Here is a 22,600-nt window from a genome sequence, read left to right as displayed (position 1 = left end):
AAAGAAAATTATATTTTTCTCCTAAATTAGTGGCGAAAGTGCTGAAAGGAAATTGCTTATGTGTGACAAGCACTACAAGAAGTGACTTCACGACGACATTCGGTTGCAAAATATAACTAATTTGTGAGTATACTTAATACTTATACTCGTATTAAGTATTGTGGTTGGTAGACTTTACAAATATATATATTATATGATATATTTCAATAATTATTTCTATATACAGTTTCACATTTGTTTTAAAATAACGTCCATATACCATAGGCGGGAAAGTTACCCTTCCAGAACCTTCTCTCTTTGTTTAGTAATTCCAAAAATTCTGTATTATGTTTAGTGAATTTGTTGCTAAGCCAGGCGCGTTTACAGCACTATGTCCATTGACCAGAAACACTGACTGGGTTTTTTTTGTGCAAGTAAATTCGTGCTAAATGGGAGGACAAACATACACATTTTGGTAACGCTATTTGGCTTTAAACAGTAATTGTGGCTGAGTGTGTGTTCAACCTCATATCTTGTGATAAGATAACTAGATGACCAGCAAGAAAAAATGTTAGCATTTAGCTGTGAAGTGCGATTTAGCACGCTAGCATTCATTAGCTACACTTCCGTTTCAATCAGTATAGTAATCTGTGCCCTATTACGTGTTACTCTCCAAATTTCCCCAAATTTTTCATCTCGTGAACCAAAAGAAAGGTAAGCATTACCATAAAATGTAATTTTAAATGTGAATAATTATTGTAATTGGCCATTGTGTTGTGGTGTGTTTTAAGATATTAAGATATGCCTTTATTCGTCCCTCAGTGGGGAAATTTGTACTGGTTAGTTTGGTTACAAAACCCGTACTTTAAGATGGAAGAAAATAACTTTTTCACAGCCCAAGTTATTATGTATTTTGTTTCACGGTAGTACTTGTGGGTCGATCACAGCTTTTGTCTTGACTCTGTGTTAAAGCAATGGGGACCAAAGGCATTATTTTCCGGTCTAAAATCTGCTCTAACTTATTTAATATTTGTGATGGATAAGTTTATGTGGTATAAAATTAAAGTTCAAGTCATGCTTTATCAGAATTTAAACGTTTTAAAATGTAACATTGCTACAAATAGGTACATTTCCTCAAATGAGATCCAATACAACTGCCATAGAAAACTTGACGCTGTTCCAAATATGCTTCTTAGGTGTTGACTGCGACTGACAGAGGTATCGTCATTCTAACCTTTATCACTGCGGTTGTGTATAGCAGGCTTGGACACAAAAAAGTCAAAATTCAATCATGTTAAACTTTATCTCCTTTGTGTTTCTGTTGCAGAACAGCGCCCTCAAGCAACAACTTGTGCCACTGCCTCCCTGTGACATGTCCAATCGCTGCTGCATCATGGGACACGTGGTGTTAAGTATGCGTTATGGCATGTGTCAGTTGTGATTTTTTTTTTTAAAACCATTCAAGCTAGCTTTATCTGAGAAGTGCATCAATTTGATCTGCCGTACAATGGCAATTGTAAGAGTGTGTTGGGGGTGGCTTCTTGTATACTAGGTGGGCGGTTGGGAAGTGGCGCAACATCAAGTGCTTGAGCTGCGAATGTGGACATGGGAACTTGCGATAAAACTCCTACTCACCAGTGTGTTCCTTGACAAGCTCACCTGTTGGAGCTTGGCAGGTATTATGTGCAAGGAGCGGGGGCCAAACCAGGGAATGCAAAGGGGCTTGCTGGCAGCCCCTACTATGTGCTGGAATCTGCCATGGCTTGCTTTTGGGGTGGGACGCCATGACCTCAGGCAGTAGGATGGGTGGGTGCGACTGTGTTCGGAAAGGGAGAGATGAGGCTGTTAAGAAGGGAGGACAACCTAATTTAACCTTAAACCACACGTGATTGCAGCAACTCCATAGAGTACGGTTTTAAAAAAAAACTGTCTGACATTCATTGTGAAACCACACTGTGGGAAGGCATGGGTTAATCATTTGTCTGATTAAGTTTATGACTTTAGCAAGTGTCTACTCTGGAGTCATAGGGGAGAAATTTCCACTTTATTTTCTGGCTGGGCTGTGGGAGGGAGCAGGGGAGAGGAGATGGAGGCTGTTTCTTTAAGAGAGAGGGTGAGTGAGGAGGAGAGAGAGAAAGGGAGGGACCTCTTTGCCCTCCAGAAACCAGGAAGGGAATTGAGTTGATCTGCTGCTGCTTGGTTAGCGCATACGGGGGCTTTAAGCTGCACAACAGTAACAGAGGGAGGGAGAAAGAGAGCTCTGGAGAGGAGGAGAGTGGAGGGCTGCGCTAACCCCACAACAAGCACCACCACGGCCATCGCAGGTGAGCTAAAGGCAGCCTGCCATCCCCTTGTTGGCTGCCCTGGGCCTGTCAGGCAGAGAGGGAGCAGGCAGGGGCAGTGGAGGAGAGTGGGAGGAATGAAGGAGGTGGTGGTGGGGGGTGGCCTGAGAGGAGAGGTGGGTCGCACGGTTCCTCTTTTTAACAATACTTCCCTTGCAGTGTTTGTTACCTAAGGGAATCTTGAGATAAAGTTTACGGGATGAGTTGAAGACTTTTCAGGTAGGTGGAGGCACTTACAGGAGGGAGTGGCGGGCGGTGGAGGCACGCAGCGAGGGAGAGTGGGAACTGTTCTTAATAATAAAAGTTTTTGTGCAATACCTGGCATGTTGTTGTGTTGGGCACAGCAGGCGTAATTTAGGTCAGGAGTTTGAGGTGTGTGTGAAATGTCACGCCATTGTGAGCAGATGACAGAATCCACCTCCATGTTTTGAGTGTATTTATTTGTGTGTGTGTGCTTGTGCATGCACTGCCTGTACTTTAATACCTGGCAGCCTGCTAGCAACACACTCTAGTGTATAATTCAGCCCCGGAGTGCTTACGTTAAAACAGGCTTGGGGATAGCGGGGGCGGGAGAGAGCCGAGGGAGCTGGGGCTTGTAGTCCTCAGCCAGGCTGTAAAACAGGTCAAGCAGGCTCATGGAACTCCACATCCCAGAGTGCCTTGCCTGTGGCAATCCAGGAAAGAAAGCAGCTGCCAGCCTATCCCAGCAAGGAGGTGTGGTGTATCAGGGGCTGTCAGGCCAATGAGGAGAACAGCTACAGATCCCAGTTGTGGGCTGAAAATAGAGGGGGGTGGGGTAGTGATGCTTGCTGGAGGGGAAGGGGGGTGTTTGTATGGGATCAGGCAAGGGCTTGCCTATATGACTTGGGCCACTCGCAAGTTTCCTGTTTGGTAATTCTTGAGCCCTGCCCAGAGACAGAGGCAGCGGAGCTGGCCGACAGGCAGGCAGGGGAGGCAGATAGGGGAACACTCCACTTGGTAAGCACTCCAAACACACACACACACACACATTGTCTTTAGAAGTGAGTCAGGCAGGAGAGATGAAACCCACATCATGTTGCCGGTGAAGGAGCGATGGGGCTGGAGAGAGTTCAAAGTTCTTGACCCACTTGCAGATAAAGGAGGTGAAGGCAAATGGGTCACTGTTGAGACAGTGCTGAGCAGCCTCTCTGCTTCTTTTCTCATTCAGCTTTCATTTCTGTCATTAGCTTATCATGTAAATTCATTGTGCATCTCTTGTTTTCATGGTCTTATGACGTTCTCACCCGCTACAATTAGAATAAGCTCAGTGGAACAGTGAAGTAAGTTGCAAATATACATACTTCAACCACTGTCGGGTAATTGTTTTGTTTGAGAAACCCCCGACATGCTGAATGGGTGCCTAATGAGTTGTATATGTTTGGAAAATGTAGATTTTTAAATGTTTTGGGCACAATGGCCAGTCACTCTTGTTCACTAGTATCTTTGATAAAAACAGGCTCCAAAATCACCTGTCATGTACCGCTCGTTTGTTTGAAATGTCACTGCGGCTTTCAGTGCATGGGAACAAGGTACATAATATTTTGGCTGTGCATACTAGTCAAACCCGTTTTTTGTAGTTTTTTTTTCATGTGGGCTCATAGAGGGTACAGAGCAGAACGTCTTACTTGAAGACGCCCAAATGCCTGGCAATGGTTTGGTATGCTTCTCAGAAGGAAGCAGCATGAACCAAAAAAATGTGGCCTAATGTTCATTGTCAGGACATACAAACTATAGCGCAATACTGTCCAAATTCTGCTGTTCTGTGGCTCTTCTGCCACTTTTCAAGGTGCCGCTTTGGTTGACGCGGGTATAGTTGGCTCAAGTGAATCCCACCAAGAGGTTAAACTAGGACGCCATATGTGTTTGTGTGCGTAAGTGTGCATGCATGCATGCATGTGTGTGTGCGCGTCTGTGTTACCAACAATAGATTCCAAGGGAATTGCAGGGGACTTCAGTGGCTGTGGGCTGGTCCAAGACACCACCCATCAATTTGGCGGTGAGGCTGAATACAGTTTGATATTCCTGTATGTTTTGCCTGCACCACTATAGCCTGAAACTAGCAGGTTCAGACAGACGAAGAAGACAGGTTTGCGTGATGTGGCCGTGGCAATTTGAAGCTTTTTGTATTTTTTTGACTCAAGTGTCTGTTGGTATGCAAGCTAACATGTTATTTAAATGTACATGCAAATAATATGTGATTGAATCTTCAGTGATTTTTATTCCGAGCTTCATTGCAAGCTCACTCTTTTTTTTCTTTCTTGTTCTTGCTACATGTAAATGTATGCTAAGGTTGCGGTACTGCACCTGGGGCGACCTCCAAAGTTGTTTCGATTTCCAAATATTTTTCCCCATGTGAAATAATGGAAATATTCTGTAAAAATAGATGATTGCCTTTTTATTATTTTAAATTAGATGTTAAGAGTTCACTATCATACAAGTGTTGAAATAAGTTAAGGACTGTAATATTACACTTAAACCAATAAACATTATCCACTTCGTAATAAATCAAAGGAGGGTATAGTGTCTCATGTGGTCACAAAATAAAAACAGTAGCTGCTAGCCAGTCTTCCCCATTGCTATATCACCCTGCTGGTGTTACACAAACGGCAAATAAAAAGTAAAATCCTGACTTCAAGTGAATACTCAAGATTTTTGGGATCCCGCTTGAAGAATGATTTGTACGACTTTTATGGCATGTGTTTCCCTATACTTGTACAACCATTTGGGTGGACCAATGGATGTTAATACATTTTAGCAGCCCCTACTCTCACTGCAGCTTGACTTCTTCCCTTTTGTCTGGTTCCCCTGGTCAGCTGCTCAGTATACCACAGCATCCAGTCCGGCTATGCAGTCACACAGACCCCTCTCTGTTGTTTTTCTGTTGTTGTGTTCGTGTCCAGGGGAGGAAAGGGGCTTCTTCTGTTCTCTTCTGGGACATTTCTTACGGTGAGGGCAAGACAACCTGATCAAATTAGAGGGAGTGTGAGAAGGTCGGGATGTTTTTAAGGCTGGGGGTGAAGGACAGACATTTATGAAGTGATGCAAATACACACATTCATTAAAGGCTCTCATCACACGGCCACTGCCTATTTTGATATTGCTAAAATAACTAGCGCAGAGACCACAGCCGCCTTTTAATTAAGCAGAGCGGCGACCGAGTGGTCGGGATGGCGGCATGTGACCAGCATGACTCTGTTGATGTTGATTTAGTAGTGGAGATGGGCGGTTTGCGTTCGATGTTGGCACGTCACAAGAGGACGGGTGGATCTTCGCCGCTGTGGAGAAGAAGGAGGGGAAGTGAGGTGATGTGACGGCTACTGTGCCGAGATGGAGCAATGTTAAGGCCAAAGAGGGAGGGTCAGACAGTAGGGACAGAGGCATTGAGCAAGCAGAGAGACGGTCATCTGATTACAGAGCGGGTTCTATTACATGCCTGCCACAGACTCGCAGGAAGACTTCCTTCCCTGTTGGTTTGCGTGCAGGCTTCTCCGGCTCGACGTCAGGCACATCACGGTTCTGCTAGTCGGCAGTAGTATTCTTTTCTGAAGCCATGTGTTAGATTTTGTTACACTTCCTGGTTTGGCGCATGGTGGCGTCAGTGTTACTCAAGCTAAAAGGAAGAGAGTACGTGTGGACTTTTTTATACATACATACACACACACACAAAAACATTGTAACCTGTTTGATGATAAAAGTTGTTTTAGTCCCTGTAATCAATTTAACAGTATTTACTTACTTACCAAACACTGCCATTATTAAAGGAACTAATTTGAAAATGTGACTGCATATGCTTCTTTTTACAAAGAGAAAACACTTGCATCTTGTTGGGATGTTTCATGCGAGTAATGAGATCAGCTTGAAACCATGAATGATTGTGTTTAATACAGTTTCATAACAAAGAATGTTTTGCATGTTTCTGCTTTCAAGTACGGACAAAGTAACAATCCCCCTACCTGCTTTCTCTTTCCTCATATTGAAGCAGGTTTTACCAGCTAAATGAATGAGATCTGCGTTTATCATTGACATCTGAGCCGGATTCCCAGGCCTTCATACTCTTTGGAGTTATGAGTGTTTTGTGTGTTTAATAACCAGCCTCACCCACCACCACCATTTTACCTTTCAGCCTGTTCAGTAGCGTTTTACTGGTTAGCTGCAAAGCAACCCAGGCAGGCTTTCGTAATGTCAGTTTTATCAGCCACTCAGCCTCTTCCTGCTCGTCTCCCAATATAACCAATCAGATTTCCTTCCACGAGTCTCCTGGCATCCGCTGGTCACTTAGGCACTTGTTCAAGATGTGCTTTTCCTAGAAACTAGCCGCCCCCTCCCCATTCAGAGTAGCTTGCAAATATCCCCTTGGTACAACCTTCAATCTTCTTGATTTGAGTGAGGCGATTCGCTCGCAGTGTTAAAAGTCTCAGTTCAATGGTGGCAGAGAAAAAGGCAGCTTAGGGTGTAGATAAGCACTTGTCTATTATTAGGGGTGTCCCGATTCCAACTTTTCCGTGTGATGCTGCTTTATATGCGCAATGACGTTGCTTGTGTTAAAATTGTCCAGTTGTGTGCATGGCAAGAATTGCTTGATTGATTTCATCTGTTATAAATAATTGTCTCTGTTTATTATTGTATTTTACTGGTTGCTAAACTGAATGCTAAGTAGAGCAGAGTAGTAGAGCATGCACTGTGTATAATGGATGCTACGTATTCTGGTTGAAATGCTATTAAATCAATAAACAGAGATTTGAAGGCATCGTATAATGAGCTTTATTCAAAACGTGTATACCAGTAAACTTTCTGACAATATGAAATACTGTTGCCAGTTGCCCTGCGATTGGCTGGCGACCGGTCCTGCCTCTCGCCCGAAATCAGCTGGGATATGCTCCAGCATACTTCTGTGACCCTAATGAGGATAAGCGGTATAAAAAATGGATGGGATTGTATTTGTATTGCATCTACATTATGGCAATCTCAAAATGCTACAGAATTTAAAAAAAAGGAGGTTTGGAGTTGGCAATTTGGAGTCAACAATTAACCTAACGTGCATGTTTTTGGAATGTGGGAGGAAACCGGAGTACCCGGAGAAAACTCACACATAGGGAGAACATGCAAACTCCACACAGAGATGCCAAGCGGAGAATCAAACCCAAGTCGTCCCGATCTCCGGACTGTATGGCATGCTAACCATGCATAGTATTTAAGAGTACTTTTTTTTAAGCAAGGGGTTTTTAGGTCTCTTTCTTCTTGTGTTGTGTGTGTGTCTATTTACAGCTTAAGACGAGCCGGGTGCAAAGAAATAGTTCATTTTTTCTTTTCACTCAGAACCTGCGTGTCATCATCGGGCATTGTAAAGCACTCCTTACATAAAACGGTAAAAGTGAAAACATACTCATCCAGCCCAAGTCGTATACACACAACCACACTAGCATAGCATGCTAAACTAAGCTAAGCCTTACCAACTTCCATTCACGCTATGTAAGAGGAGGTTCCGCCAACCTTCGCCAGTGCTTATCAGCATTTCAACATGTTTAGGTCAGGAGGGGGGTGTTTAGTGTTTATAGTGACATTCCGCCACATTTGAGCCGTCCACCGGGAAAATACAATACTGTACTAACATTCAATTTCTTCATGGTGACAACATTCATTCACATTGTCAATTTTTGTGAGATTCAACATTAAACAGTAAATTCAATTTTCATTGGCCAATTCCATTAACGCAGAAATCATATGGTCCTACCAAACAGGTCATTGTGACGAGAAGGAATGTTTTTGTGGAAAAGTATTTCCCTGGCCAACCGCTTAATCGCAGTAGAATGTCATCACAAACCCCCCTCCTGAACTATGTTTATACGGCAGCCTGAAACACCGGCAAAGTTGTCAAAAAAAAACTTGGCGGACACAAGTGAGAAACAAAAATTGACAGATGACAAAAGTGTGGATATACAGTATTTTACAGTACTGATGATGGGACAAACCTGGAGAAGGACTTTGCTATATGCAAGACCTATTTCACAAAAGTGAAGAAACGAAAAATATGCTAAATATACCAGTTGCTCTTTCTCAAGAAAAACTGGCATTTCTTTGCATTCTAGCATGAGAAAGAGTTAATATATCTAGCTAGCAATGGACGTCATGGGAAATACCTATTTTGACGCTAAATCAAAATAGATAAAATAAATCACAAAAAAACCAACAGTGTTACATTTACATAACAGTTTTGTATATTAACCAAGTGAGAGCCATATGATTATTGTAGCAGCTAACATGAAAAACTGTTTTTATCTCGTGGACTAACACAATGCGTTGCTAATTGCTAGTCAAAGACTCAACAAGATGCTCGTTTGCTGTCAGAATTTATTACCTGAGGACTGGAGCACACGTATTGTGCTGGAAGACAGCCATCCCAACGAGAGTGGACATTGCAAGTGTTGTCGCCGCTGTTGTTGTTGACAGAACTAGCATAAGTATGTGTATCAATGCGCAGAGAAAAGTTTCGTTAATGTTTTAAATCATCAAAATACGGCAGGATACTGCAACTGTTACATATTATCATCAGTGTATGTGTTAATGCATGATCACAGCATGTACATCAAACGATGCAACTTTGTTAGAGGGTTTTTTTAGAGGCCTTCATAGTCAAAATATTTGTATCCCAATGACAGCATTGTAAGCTAGCTCATACTAACTTGTTTTCTCGTGTGATAATGCACAAAAAAGGGAAATAAATATGTGTTCATGTTTCACATAAGCATTGTGAATGATGGGCAAAATTCCAAAGAAGGGGCAGTTCCTCTTTAATAGTAGTATCATAGTAGTATCAATGTCGTCACTATATAGTGAGATAATCATCAGCCTTGTATAGCGTGTCATATCGTGAGGTACCCAGAAGTTCCCACCCCTAATATTCAGACAATCATGACTGATTCAGTGATTTTTATTTAAGTGCCATTTTTGCTCAAATATATAAATATTTATTTTATTTTAAAAAGTAATTACAATGTTAAATACGTTTGATAAATTAAAGTTTATTGCTTTTACAGTGTACATACATTATTATTATTATTATGCCATATATTATCATTATGAGTTTGCTGACTGAAAAGGCAGTATCAAATGTGACTGCCGTGCAATTTGGGCGTGGATACTAAACACACAAGTAACTGCCACTAATGAGACTGTTGTTTTATGCTTGACGTGTCTTGGTATTGTAGCTGTGTGCAAAAAGGTTGACTGACACTGTGGCGATGAAGGGAAGGGGGTTGGCAAGTGTTTTAAGCAGTTGTTTGACTTGCAAAGCAGGCCAAGGTTGCTGAAGTGGACCCTTCCCTAGAAATAGAACGTTAGGGATATGGACAGCCTCACTTTGTACCGGCCTTTGAGCTTCCTCACCCGCAAGCATGAATTAGTGATAAGCAATGTTTCAAGCCACAAGGAGGTGCCGGGATCAGGTTGGTTGCTGTGTGTTTCTTAGTCTGCGTTAGGTCATCTGGGGACAGGTGCATGCAGAGGAATCCCTCCATGCCTCTTTGGCTCTCAGTTCAAGTGTGTGTGTGTGTGTGTGTGTGTGTGTGTGTGTATGTGTGTTTGTTTTATCTCCTCTCAGCTCAGCGTCTTTACCCCCACAAAGCCGCGACCCAGGGTCAGCTCCTGTATTCACAAGGGGATAACAGGTACACTAGCTTGCTAGCCAATGCTCAGTTCCTAGTGCAGGTGTTGTTGCGCCTCTTAATGAAGAAGAACGGGTTGAGTCGGGTCTGGATGGGCTCACAGATCAGTGAGATCAGTTTCCACCTTGAGAGGATGTGAACCAGAGGCCATGTAGTTCCCCCTCTCTCTCTCTCCCTCTCTCTCTCACTGTTTCTTGTTTCTCTCTCTCTCTCTCACTTCAAATCCAGCAACTCTTTTTTTTTTTGTCTTTGTCCTCTGCTTCCACTCCGTCGTCCTCTGCATATTCAGATGAGGCTTTCGCTAATACAATTTGCTCATGTCGTGTCAGACAGCCTGTTTTTTTTTCATCAAAGCCTCCTTGACAGAGTGATCAGATTGAGGGTAGATATTTACACTATAGTGTAAACCAGGGGTGGGCAAACTACGGTCCGGGGGCCACATCCGGCCCGCCAAGTGTTTGAATACGGCCCGCCCGTTCTTTCCAAAGTATTTCATTTAAAGTCAACATACAAGTTGGCATCATGGCTTGAGCCGACATTTTCATGGTTTGGCGGTTTTATCAATTTCGTTATTTCATGCGGTCTGTTGTTTACAAAGTGCTCCTGAAAAAAGGGACACAGGCACATAATAATAATAATAATAATAATAACAAATAATAATCAATTTATTATTATAAATTTATAACACACTTTACATCACATAAATTATCTCAAAGTGCACATATAGCAGATTGCATGACACTTTTACAGATACAATAATTCCAGCTGGACTGTTACGTGTAAAATATCGAGTCTGGTCCCCCCGTCAATTTTGTTAAATCAATGCGGCCCGCCAGTCAAAAAGTTTGCCCACCCCTGGTGTAAACTCTACAGTTAAATGCTAACTGTTAGCTTGTACAATTCAAAGGTTTACCAACAACTATTAGGAGGTCACAGGTCATCTTTCCTGACACATGATCAAGCATCAAAGGGTTAAGTTGTGTTTCGTTATTTTTTGTTTCAGTGCTTGACTTCTTAATCGTTAATTATATGACAAGTCAGAATCTTTAAATCATTTGATGCACAAGTCACCTTAACTCATTCATCATTTCAGTGGTGTGTTGTTTTTAAGCAACATGAACTTCTTTTTCTTCTTTTCAAGAGCTAAGAATATTATAAAATATTAATAAATATTAAACAAATATTAATAAATATTATTTATATTACCTGTTGGGCAAAAATTGATGTAGAATGTAGTTCACCTCATATTTCCATCCATCCATTTTCTATACCGCTTAACCTCACTAGGGTCGCGGGTCCTTATATTTCATTTCTTATATTAATACTCTATTGAGTGCAGCATTATTTAAATGAAATTATCCACGTGTCTCAAGCAGGAGAACATGCTCTTTGCTCCTGCTTCCAAGTCACCAAATTTACACGTCAGTCTGATTTCAAGGAGTGGAGATACAGTTGTTTTTTACAGAGCAAAGGCAGGTGGGGAACGTGAGAGGCGAATGCAGGTGAACAGGTGTGAGGGAGGAGAAAGCAGCCAGGTTAGGCAGGTTTGGTGGGGGGGCGAGCATGCAAACATACCTCCAGCTAATCTGCACCACTCTCATTTGAATGCTTGCTCATATAGAGAGCAACACAACCAACTACCCACCCCATGGTCTCACCCCCCGCTGGGTCTCCCTGGCAGATGGATGGGGTGGTGGTGGTGGTGAATGTACGATAGATGTTTGTGTGTGTGTGTGTGTGTGTGTGTTTTGTGCATTATTGATGTCTCTCTGATGCTACCAGTATCTGTGTGTGTGCACATGTGAATATATTAATACAGGAATTGAGGATGGTTTGTTCTCCTGAAGCCCCCCTCCCACTCCGCAGGCTTCAGCCGATCATTTTAATCTCCCCCCCACACGTGAGCAAGGGGACAGCCTTTCCTGAAACTTGGCACACAGTACAGGGTGGGGTAACCAGCTCAGACCGGCTTGACAACCTCCCGTTTAATACTGTTCCCTCGCAGCTTGTTGCGTGTCCTCTTCCTCGTGGAGCTGTTTTCCACAGGGTCCCCCAGCCCCTCTCTCGCTACAACCCCTCCACCTTTTTTTCTGTCCAGCTCCCTTCCCTGACTCCCAGCTGACACACATTGTGCCGCTCAGCCCAACTCCCAGCATGCATTTTGATCCGTGGTGCCCTCTGCCTATCTTTCCTCCATGACCTCTTGCACAAGTGCATGCGCACACACACACACACACACACACACACACACACAGTTGTCAATAGAAAAACAATAGAGTATGTAACAACTGTGAGTGCCCCCTCCCCATTTTTACTCATATTTTACATATATAATATTTTATATAAAGTCATCAGTGTACAGTATGGATAACAGTGTAAATTTACTGTCCCGGCAAAATAAGTCAACATATAGCCGTTCATGTCAAAACCCTATGTTAAACTGTACAATTGAACCCCCTGGGTCATGTGACCTGTTTTAGTATTTCAAGGTCTTCATTGTGAACGTGGAGCGGGTGTGTTAAAATTGGTGTTATCGCTTTCACACTCTGTACTGTAAGTTTCGTAACCTTGGGCAAAAAAATCACATTATAATTACAGCTCTAAAATGTGTTACTTTGAAATATATTTACTGAAAAGAAGAGGAAAAAATACTGTTTAGCAGTCATTTTTAAAACATGTAATATAACATGATGGAAGTGGAACATGCATATTTAAAGTAACTTAATTATTTCTAAAGAAATAATTAATAAATTTAGTTCCTAATGCATGATATATCATGTCACAGGACGATAGGTGTGTATAGTCGTCCATCATTTACAGCAGTTATCTGGTTCCAGACCAAACCAAGATTCAATGTTACTTAATATTTTTGTGTTTGGAACATAGAGCCTACAAAATACATATTTTGTTGAAGACAACCAGTTGCTAGTCTTATAATACCTGGAGCATGTCCCGATAATCAATTCATCTAAGGATTTATGGCTAATTATCAATCCAGGAGGCTGTTACTGATGCAGCCGTAAGTTTCACTTGTCAATCCGGATATCCGGTCACATAGGTTCACAACCCGACAAGACTATAAATATTTAAAAATAAAGGTAAATGTAATCACTGGTCACAACATGAATATTTTTTAACTCTGTGTTACGTTATTTCATAGCATTGTGAACGTGGAGGTTGTCCGCAAGTATTTTGGAGTTGCTGGGTTGTGTATTTGCTGAGGTTTGAAAACTGTGACTTTTTCATACCATGGTACACCTTGAAACCGTTAACTGGCCCATATGAGCACTGACAGCATTGCTGCAGAGATTCGAATACACCACACAGTGCATCAAACTGCTTTGCATGGCTGTCATCTCAGAAAGCTTAAGAGCATGGATTATTGGAACCATGTCCTGTGGTTTGATGGGACCAAGATAGACATATTTGGTTCCGATACTGTCAAGTGTGTGGCAGCAACCAGGTGAAAATTACAAAGAAAAGTGTGTCATGTCTACAGTCAAGCATGGTGTTTGACTGGCACTGGGGAGCTATAGTTCATTGAGGGAAACATGATTGCCAACATGTATTGTGACATACAGGAAGTGAATAAATGATGTCAATAGATGTGAAAAGGGTGGAGGGTAGGATTAAATAGGCTAAGCTTCTTCCTACTCCTTTTGGACATGCAAAACTATGAATTGTACTATGTGATGTATTCCATTGTAAATTGTGTGCATGTTCAAATGAAATCAAACCATTACCATACCGAAGCAGGGCGCGATGCAGCACAGGCAGAGGCGGTGCGTGGAAACAGGTAAACCAGGCATTTGCCTGGGGCCCTTGCTTTTAAGGGGCCCCCACTAGGTGGCTCCTGGGAGACTGGGTGCCTCAAATGCTAATACATGTACTGCACAGAAATGACAACAATGGGCATTTATGATGCAATTATGAAACAACAGCATAGCAAACTTTGGGGGGGCTACACACTGCCCTATCTGCCTTCAGCGCTGTCTGCGTTGATCAGCGCAAGGTTTGTTTGTTTAACAGCCTCAGAGTTCCCTACTTGAGACACAATGAAGATTAGCCCAGAAATTGTGTGCAAAATAACTATTTTTTTCCGTGTGCACGGATGGGGTTCGGGCCCAATTAATTTCTTTGTTTGAGCCCCTCTGAGTATAGGACCGTATTCCAACATGATAAGAACCTCAAACACACTTCCAAGATGACCACTGCCACGATAAAGATGCTGTGTGTACCCTATTGAGCATTCGTGGGGCATCCTCAAATGGACGGTGGAGGAGTGCAACGTGTCTAACATTTACCAGCTTTGTGATGTCATAATGGAGTCATGAAAGCGGATTCCAGAGGCAACCTGTGATGTTCTCGTGAACTGCATGCCCAAGAGGGTTCAGGCAGTTTTGGAAAAAAAATGGGATCCACCAGGGCTGTCTTTCAACTAAGACTGTCTTCGACTTTCATAGTTGAATCTGCTATGTTTTTGCATAACATAAAATAGGAACAAAAATGCTTTCAAAGACAACAACTTGCCAAAACTCTGTTAACATCTTACTTCTTTGATTAAAGTCCAGTCGGGATAGAACATAAACTGGTGTAAGCACTAGAGCTGCAATGATTAATCAATGAATCGATGATCAATCGATTATTCAATTCATGAATAACTATTTTGGTATTTGATTAATCGTTTATTTGAAAAATTTGCTGTAAATACTCTGATTTCAGCCACACATTTTTTTTACTACTTTTGAATTTCCTTAGTAATCCATGAAAGTAGACCTACTATCTTTGTGTTTCAGGCAAAACAAGATCAGCTTTGACTTTGGAGAAGCGCAATCAACATTTTTGCCCGTTTCTGATGTCTTGCCAAGCAAACCACTACAGAAATGTGTGCGCAGAGAGCATTCCTATGCAAAGTATGGGATTTATCCACTGTACTTGTCTTTAGCAAAATGCGTACATTTATGCACAACTCTTACGACCGAGTAACGTTGGAACGCTTCAGCAAGTTTGTTGGCTAGTCCAGCTCGCCCATGTTCACGCAACAGATAGACAGATTAAAATACATTTCTTTTGCCGGTAGGAAATCAGGAACTACAACAACTTGTGCATGATGGTGGCGTCTTTAGGAATTGTAAACAAATCCAAAGAAACACTTTTACGAGCCATTGCTAGCAAGGTAAACACAGAAACAGAGCTTGGGGGAAGGCGGAGAGCGTATCTGGCCTTACAGCCACACCCATAAGGAACGTGGCTCCTCTGTGACATCACAAAGGAACAATTTTGCAACGCCCTCTGAAACCTAGTGCTTTGAGCCGTCCCAAGCTTCTTCAAGGGCTAACCTCCAAAAACGCAAACCCTATTATCTGAAACTTTGGCATCGTTTAACATGAGAATACAACATTCTAACTACTTTTGTAAGTCAGAATCTTCTCTCATCGAATTGTTGTGGACCCAATCTCATGCATCGTCTTGTCTTGTGAGATGTGTGTCACCCCTAATATTGTTTCTGTTTATAATCTAAAGTCATATCTGACAACTTGCAGTTGTGACGAATGTTTGTTTACAATTTTTTACAGCTGAAGCAATATTTTCAGATCATTAGCATTGATTATCCACCATAAATGAAAACTGGTGAGGCAGCCTGATTTACTTTTTCTACAGCGTAGTTTAATTTGTCGAATAATGATACTAATAATCTAATAATTGATAGAAAAATTGATAGAGAAATTAAAATGTTCATGGCTGTTTCTCATGTCCTGTGTTGTCCCCCTTCAGACAGGCAGACAGACGGACGGCAGGACGGATACACGGGTGGGGGCTGTGCTAGGCGGCTCGGCGGCAGGCTGGTGGAAGATGTCGTCCGGAGCCGGCGGGAGGGGAGGAAGACGGCTCAGGGGAACGGCGGGCTGCGGGAGCAGCGGATGCCGAGGAGGATCCGGAGAGGCCGAAGAGGGCCCTGTGGGGATCCCTTTTCCCGAGCACAGCGCAGACATCCTGGGCAGTCTCAACAAACAACGGCTCAGCGGCCTGCTGTGTGACGTGCTCCTGGTCACACAGGACCGGGAGTTCCCAGCTCACCGCTCCGTCCTGGCATCCTGCAGCTCCTACTTCCACAAGCTGTTCACCTCTGGGGCAGCCGCAGACCAACGCAATGTCTACAACATCGACTTTGTGGTGGCCGAGGCTCTGGAAGCGCTGCTGGACTTTGCCTACACGGCCACCCTGACTGTCAGCCACGGCAGCGTGGCTGACATCCTCGCAGCTGCACGCCTGCTGGAGATCCCACCTGTTCAGGATGTCTGTACACACCTGCTGGACACCAAAGTGCTCTCCCCGCCGGTAGGACACCATTGCAGAACTACTTGTGTTTAAATTTCAGGAGGAAATGTAATCCCTGGTAAAGTTGGTTATCTGAGGTTGTGATGCATTAAAAACTGCTACAAGATACAATAGAAGAGGCAACAATAGCTCACTAGAAGACTGCTTATTCAACACCCTTTTTGGCACTAGAAGAAAAAAATAAATAAATCAGTTTAGTGAAGACCAAACACCTATACAATGCTAAATCTTGCCATTTACTTGTCAAGTGCACCATACTGCTCCACTCAAAAATGTAATGGCTCTGCACAGGTAGTATATGCATGTTGTCCAACAAGAACAACTGTTTAACATTAAGGTGTGTGGTCCTTGTGACTCTCCCCTTCATTAAGTTTCAGTAATGAACCCCATCAAGCTTGCATCAAGGCCGTTATCAGTCTGTCTCACGATGCCAAACACACACCCACGGCCTTGGGGTTAGTTCAACGCTTACTCATACTGAGCCAATAGCTTGTGTGGAGGAACAGCACACTCTTTTTTTATTTTTTTTTTATTTTTTTACCAGACTGCAGCCACATCATATCACAGCTACACGTCCGCATAATCAAGCATCGTGACGTGCGATAGACTCCGTCTTGTATCGTTATCACATAACAATATTGGCAGCATTTCACTCACCATCATGTAATTACAGTTACACATTCAAGTTGTTTTTCCATGAATTAATGAGATTTGCTTGTATTTAGGAATGTTTTTCTCCATTGGGAATTAGGCATGAGCCTGTTATCGGTTTGAGGATATACCATGGCATGAAAAAGTCATAATTTCAAAACCGCAAAAATTGTCCATCTGCTGTATGAGAGAAAGTGGGGGACCGGTACGGCCACTATGTGGAAATACTTTGTCTTGTCCTGTGTTATTCCTCGCAGTTAGAACTGGGCTTCACTTTGCTGTAACCACGGACGTGAGCTGTGTTGCCAAACGTCGAGCCGCCGTGGCATAGGTAACACCGACATTAGCTTCCTCTTTAGCATGAAGCAGAGCCGGCGTGACAAGCGGTGTGCCCTCAGATTTCTGCATCCCGTAGCGTGTGGATTTTGTGTGTATTTCACTTGGCTTTGCAGCTATCAAACTAATGTTTAAGCGCAACAAATGTTATGGCCCACTGAATATAATAATCTAATGAGTCTCACCTCATTGTTTAATTGCTTGTATTGTAAACATGTATTGACGCTACACGTTTCAACTTAAAATGTATAGTACATGACAAGTGAAACTTAGTTACTCGAGCATGTTAGCATGACTCAGCAAAGACACAATCCCAACAACTCCAAAACACTGTTGCTGCATTTTCTCCTGTGCTATGAAATAATATTGTAACATTATGATTTTTTAAATTAAGTATGTTGTGACCTTTTCAGCCACTGACTGTATTTATTTTCATATTGCTTAGTTTTTTGTTTTGTTTTATTTTACGTTTTTTTTTTACAAAGAAAATACCTATTTGTTTGTGTGATATGATCAGCTGCAGTAGGCCAGTCATGAAACAAATTTTGCTTGATAATAATTGTCCTACAAATTATTGTCAAAAATCTATATTATTGACATTTTTTTCCATTTCTTGAAGCAGACAGAATTATCAGGCCTAAGCTACAGTATACTGCATTAAGAACGGCATTTTATTATTTATATACTTTTGTAGAAATTATTCCGTTATTTGTTGTTAGTTATTTTAAGTATATGTGTTCAACTTCCGGGCGGCACGGCGGTCGAGTGGTTAGCGGGCAGACCTCACAGCTAGGAGACCAGGGTTCGATTCCACCCTCAGCCATCTCTGTGTGGAGTTTGCATGTTCTCCCCGTGCATGCGTGGGTTTTCTCCGGGTACTCCGGTTTCTTCCCACATTCCAAAAACATGCTAGGTTAATTGGTGACTCCAAATTGTCCATAGGTATGAATGTGAGTGTGAATGGTTGTTTGTCTATATGTGCTCTGTGATTGGCTGGCAACCAGTCCAGGGTGTACCCCGCCTCTCGCCCGAAGACAGCTGGGATAGGCTGCTCCCCCCCCCCGTGGCCCTTGTGAGGAAAAGCGATAGAAAATGAATGAATGTTCAACTTCCATCATGTTTTGTTTAAAAATTACTGTTCAACAAAGAAGTTATTTTCTTTTCAATAAGGACTTTTCAAAATGTCACATTTTAGAGGTGTAATTATAATCCTGTGAAACCGAGATATTTTTCAACATTATACCATCACTATCTCGTACTGGCCAATAGCAATTGAGAATAATATATACATATAATACAATTACAGTAATGTGGAAAAAGTGTTTGCCCCGTCCCTTTTTATTTTGTCACACGTAAATGTTCAGATACAGAGAGTAAAAGTCCAGAGAGTAAGATGTATGCACAATAGCATGAGATGGTTGAGCAGGGAGAGAGTGTAGACAACAATCTGACAACAAGTGAGTGTCCAAGCATGGCTCTCCCAGGTGTGCGCAGGTGGCCCCAGCAGTGCACTCCAGGAGAGTGCAGAGTTCCGAGACGGAAACGTGGTTAAGGAGAGACTGACGATGTACTTGACTTATTTTATTAACAAGCAGACAGGAGCTGCTGTCAGCCACAACTTATGCCAGTCACTACACTCACCACACTGCTAACCTTGCTAAGACTCAGCTGACGTCACACACATCACTTTCCAGGCCCTGCCTCTTAAAGGTGCACACACGTCACAGATATTACATATCAGTATCAGTATATCCGTGTGGTGGCATCACAAAAACAAAAGAGCAGAAAATATTTTATATTATTTTTATAGTTTTATATTTTAAGTTAATCATGTAGATGCTCACTGAACTAAAGGCTTGCGAGATGCTTGGCCTTTTTGCATGATGTGTGAAGAAGGGTATTTAATCTTAAAACAGGGGCAGGTGACTTTGTTTCCTCTGTAAGCAGTTCCAGCTTCATTCCCGGTTTACTCTAAAACTGATTTTTTTTTTCTCCAGGCGGGCAGTAAGCAAAGAGAAGAGGATGAGGAGAGGGGCAGAGGAGGAGGAGAGCAGGGAAACCAGGTGCGGGCCCGAGAGTTCCTGGAGTACTTCCAGAGAGGGGCGCACTGGAGCAGCAGCTGCAGCACGCCAGAGCTCAGGGACCTGCCCACGCACCTGCACTTTAACCACGGCAATGGGGGGACCCCGAGCAATGGGGCACCTGTTGGCACTGGTGAATTCTGTTCCCCCTTCACCCTGGCATTGACCCAAGCCCCCACACATGAGCCAGAGGAGGAAGAAGAAGAGGACGATGAAGATGAAGACGTAGAGGCGGTGCAGGGCAATGGTATAAGCCTTGGGTCGTTCTACTATCCACCGTCCCAGAATGGGCACTTCTACCTCCCCCCTGAGTCCCGGTTGGGGCATGACGCAACAGAGGCAGAGGACGAGGCCAGACAACTCATGGCAAGGGACAGAGGCTCAGCCAGTGCCCTCCTGCAGAGGATGATGGACTCCATCGAGAGGCAAAAGGAGCATGGGCCCGGGGAAGAGCCAGGCGATGGCGATGACCCGGATATGGAATTTTACTACAATTACTTTAACAGCACGCAGCGCGAGGACACCCCTGCTGCTGTGACACCAGGAGTGGCGCCGCTGTGGTTATCACGAGGCATCTCTGGCCATGACAGAGTTGGCGGAGGGGAGAGGGGAGAGAGGGCCAGTGGGGGAGGCGGAGGGGAGAGGAAAATGCGCTCAAAGGCCTTTCAGAAGTGCCCCATATGCTCCAAGGTCATTCAAGGAGCAGGAAAGCTACCCCGCCACATCCGAACACACACAGGAGAGAAACCCTATGAGTGCGCCATCTGCAAAGTGCGCTTTACCAGGTAAGCCCAATTAATGAAGTGACCGCCCCGTGTCACGTGTACTAACAGTCTTGGACTTGGCAAAGCACCCAGCAAGTGGGATGCGCTGCAAAGTCAAGAGTTAGGAGAATTAGGCTTTGCATTAAGGGGCCAGCGCAGTTAATCAAGCCTGCTGTTTATTTTTACATGGCTTAGCATGTAGAGTATTTTACAGGAATATATATGCATATAAAAGTGGGTTTTATTGTGATAGTATCTAAAGCAAAGTCCTGGTCATCTAGCACAGGGGTCCTATAAAAGAAGGCTTGCTGGTGTTATCTAGTGAAGGGCTGCTATAAAGTTCTGATTGGGGTGGGGGGGTTACGGGGTTGTTCTTCGTGTCCTTCATTGCAGCCATATGAACTTTTGATCTCTGTTTATGTTGATTATTGCCCGCAGCACAGTATTATACTGTACACCTCCATCCCCCCTCTCATTTTGTCCCTACTTTACCCCGCCAATGAAATCTGCTTCATGCGGCTCAGATAAATTTGAGACTTGAATCAAGCGACTTTGAGTAGTCTCCCTGTATCTCCCTCCGTCTTTTCCTTGAAATCCTGATTTTATTTGATCAATCAGAGCATTTGTGCCTGGAAACACAGATAACCTCTGCTGACATGGCAGGAAGAGATGACAAATTGAAATTGGCTTCCTGGTTAAATTCAACCAGTAGTGGGAAGTGGGCTATTTGTAATCTTAATCCAATTTGATCGGGGTTACGCTGCACATGGTCATAATGAACTTCTATCAGTTTGAATTCTAACAAGTGTTTGTGTTGTGGTGTTCCTGTGCTTGGTCAACTTAGATATGTGTGACACAGTTTCTACAAGTTGTTGCTTCCGTGTTTAGCATGAGAGCTAATCCTTTTATATTCCTTACTGTATGTTGTTGAAGTTTACAGGGGGGTGGGTGGAGCTGCAACTGCACGATGAAGGGATTCTGATTAAAGTACAAAGTGCAGTGCATTGTAATGTGTAAATTAAGTATGTTATGATGTAGCTGCAACACATATTTAAGAACAAAAAGTGCCAGTGTAATGACACGTAAAACACAACATTCATCAGCCAAGATGATTTTTTTTCTGATTTAAATAGTGGTTAACTTCTTTTACTCTGGAAATGTTCAAATTAAGGTGACAGTTGTACCATATGTCAGGTTTCAAAATGATTTGGTGTTGTTTTTGTCTAGTAAATGGCTTAATCCCCTGTCAGTTAGTTGACTCTGCTGTTGTCCGCCCAGGAAAGTTCAGATAGAATCATAAAAAATGCCAAGTGATACAATGAACATTGAGCTTTATTGTCAGTCCGCAGTTGCACTCTTGAGTGCCATTACGCAGATAAAGATGAAGAGTTTATGGTGTTGTTTCACGTAGCCTAGCTGACCTCACGGGAAATGGTTGTCCATTACAGACAAAGTAAAACCACTTGCAGCATATTTAGACTGTGTAAGAATCAATATGTGTTTACTTTGTGGCTTTTTCTACATGACACACATGACAATCATATGAAGTACTCTTGATTTGATTTCTTTTTCCCCTTCCTTTACAGGCAGGACAAGCTCAAGGTCCACATGCGGAAGCATACAGGAGAGAAGCCTTACCTTTGTACGCAATGTGGGGCTGCCTTCGCTCACAACTACGACCTGAAGAACCACATGCGTGTTCACACCGGCCTGCGCCCCTACCAATGCTCCAGCTGCTTTAAGACTTTTGTGCGCTCCGATCACCTGCACCGCCACCTCAAGAAGGATGGTTGCAACGGCATCCCGTCTCGCAGAGGCCGAAAGCCTCGAGTGCGAGAGTCCGGGCTCTTGGAGGCGCCGATGGGCCTGCTGAGCCCTGGCTCAGACACTGGCCTGGAACCTCACATCATCAAGGGACAGCATCTCTCTGAAGCTCTCAAGTTGGAGGTAGAGGGGGCCCATGCACACAGCCCTCAGCTGCAGGAGTTAGCTGGGGGGGCCGGACCCTGAGACAGATGTTGTCGTCACTCTTCTCCACCTGTCTACACAGAGGAGGGAAAAACACACAGATCCGAACTATCAAACATATATAAACAAAAAAAAACAGCTATTTCCTCTATAAACCAAATCAGGGTGTCTAAAAATTTTAATCTTAACATTTCTTTTCTCTTTTTACTTTGGGAAACAAAGTAGATGCGCAAGCACTTGAGTCGGTTTAAAGAGCAAAGAATGCTTCAAATCACGCACCCAAGACATCCACTTTCTGGGCCATTTCTTATCAGTGATAATGGTTTTTATACATTGGCATAATGTATAAAGGACACCAAGAAACTCTTAAGCAACTATGCAGTTGATTTTAGGTTTTTATTATTGCTTTTGTCCTCACAGCCTTCGAACGCTGAGCAGAAGTGTCTGTGCTCCTTTTG

At 43.1% G+C, this 22,600-nt stretch overlaps 1 protein-coding gene across 14 annotated transcripts; it reads left to right on the top strand.

The window, feature by feature from the left end:
- zbtb7a (zinc finger and BTB domain containing 7a) lies at positions 1-22,298 on the top strand. Of its 14 annotated transcripts, none has more exons than XM_058072678.1 (6): positions 1-123; positions 1,307-1,391; positions 14,800-14,916; positions 15,779-16,342; positions 19,327-20,195; positions 21,761-22,298. In XM_058072678.1, exons 3-6 carry the CDS (start codon positions 14,887-14,889, stop codon positions 22,182-22,184), a joined length of 1,887 nt encoding a protein of 628 aa, XP_057928661.1. In that variant the 5' UTR covers positions 1-123; positions 1,307-1,391; positions 14,800-14,886; the 3' UTR covers positions 22,185-22,298. The 14 variants fall into 14 exon arrangements, with proteins under 14 accessions (XP_057928661.1, XP_057928660.1, XP_057928665.1 ...); XM_058072677.1 differs by having other exon boundaries at positions 1-693; XM_058072682.1 differs by lacking the exon at positions 14,800-14,916.
- The last annotated feature ends 302 nt before the right edge of the window (positions 22,299-22,600 follow it).

The sequence above is a fragment of the Doryrhamphus excisus genome, chromosome 5 (genome assembly GCF_030265055.1).
Source record: "Doryrhamphus excisus isolate RoL2022-K1 chromosome 5, RoL_Dexc_1.0, whole genome shotgun sequence".
Classification (NCBI taxonomy): Eukaryota; Metazoa; Chordata; class Actinopteri; order Syngnathiformes; family Syngnathidae; genus Doryrhamphus; species Doryrhamphus excisus.
This window is presented reverse-complemented; position numbering and strand designations above follow the sequence as displayed.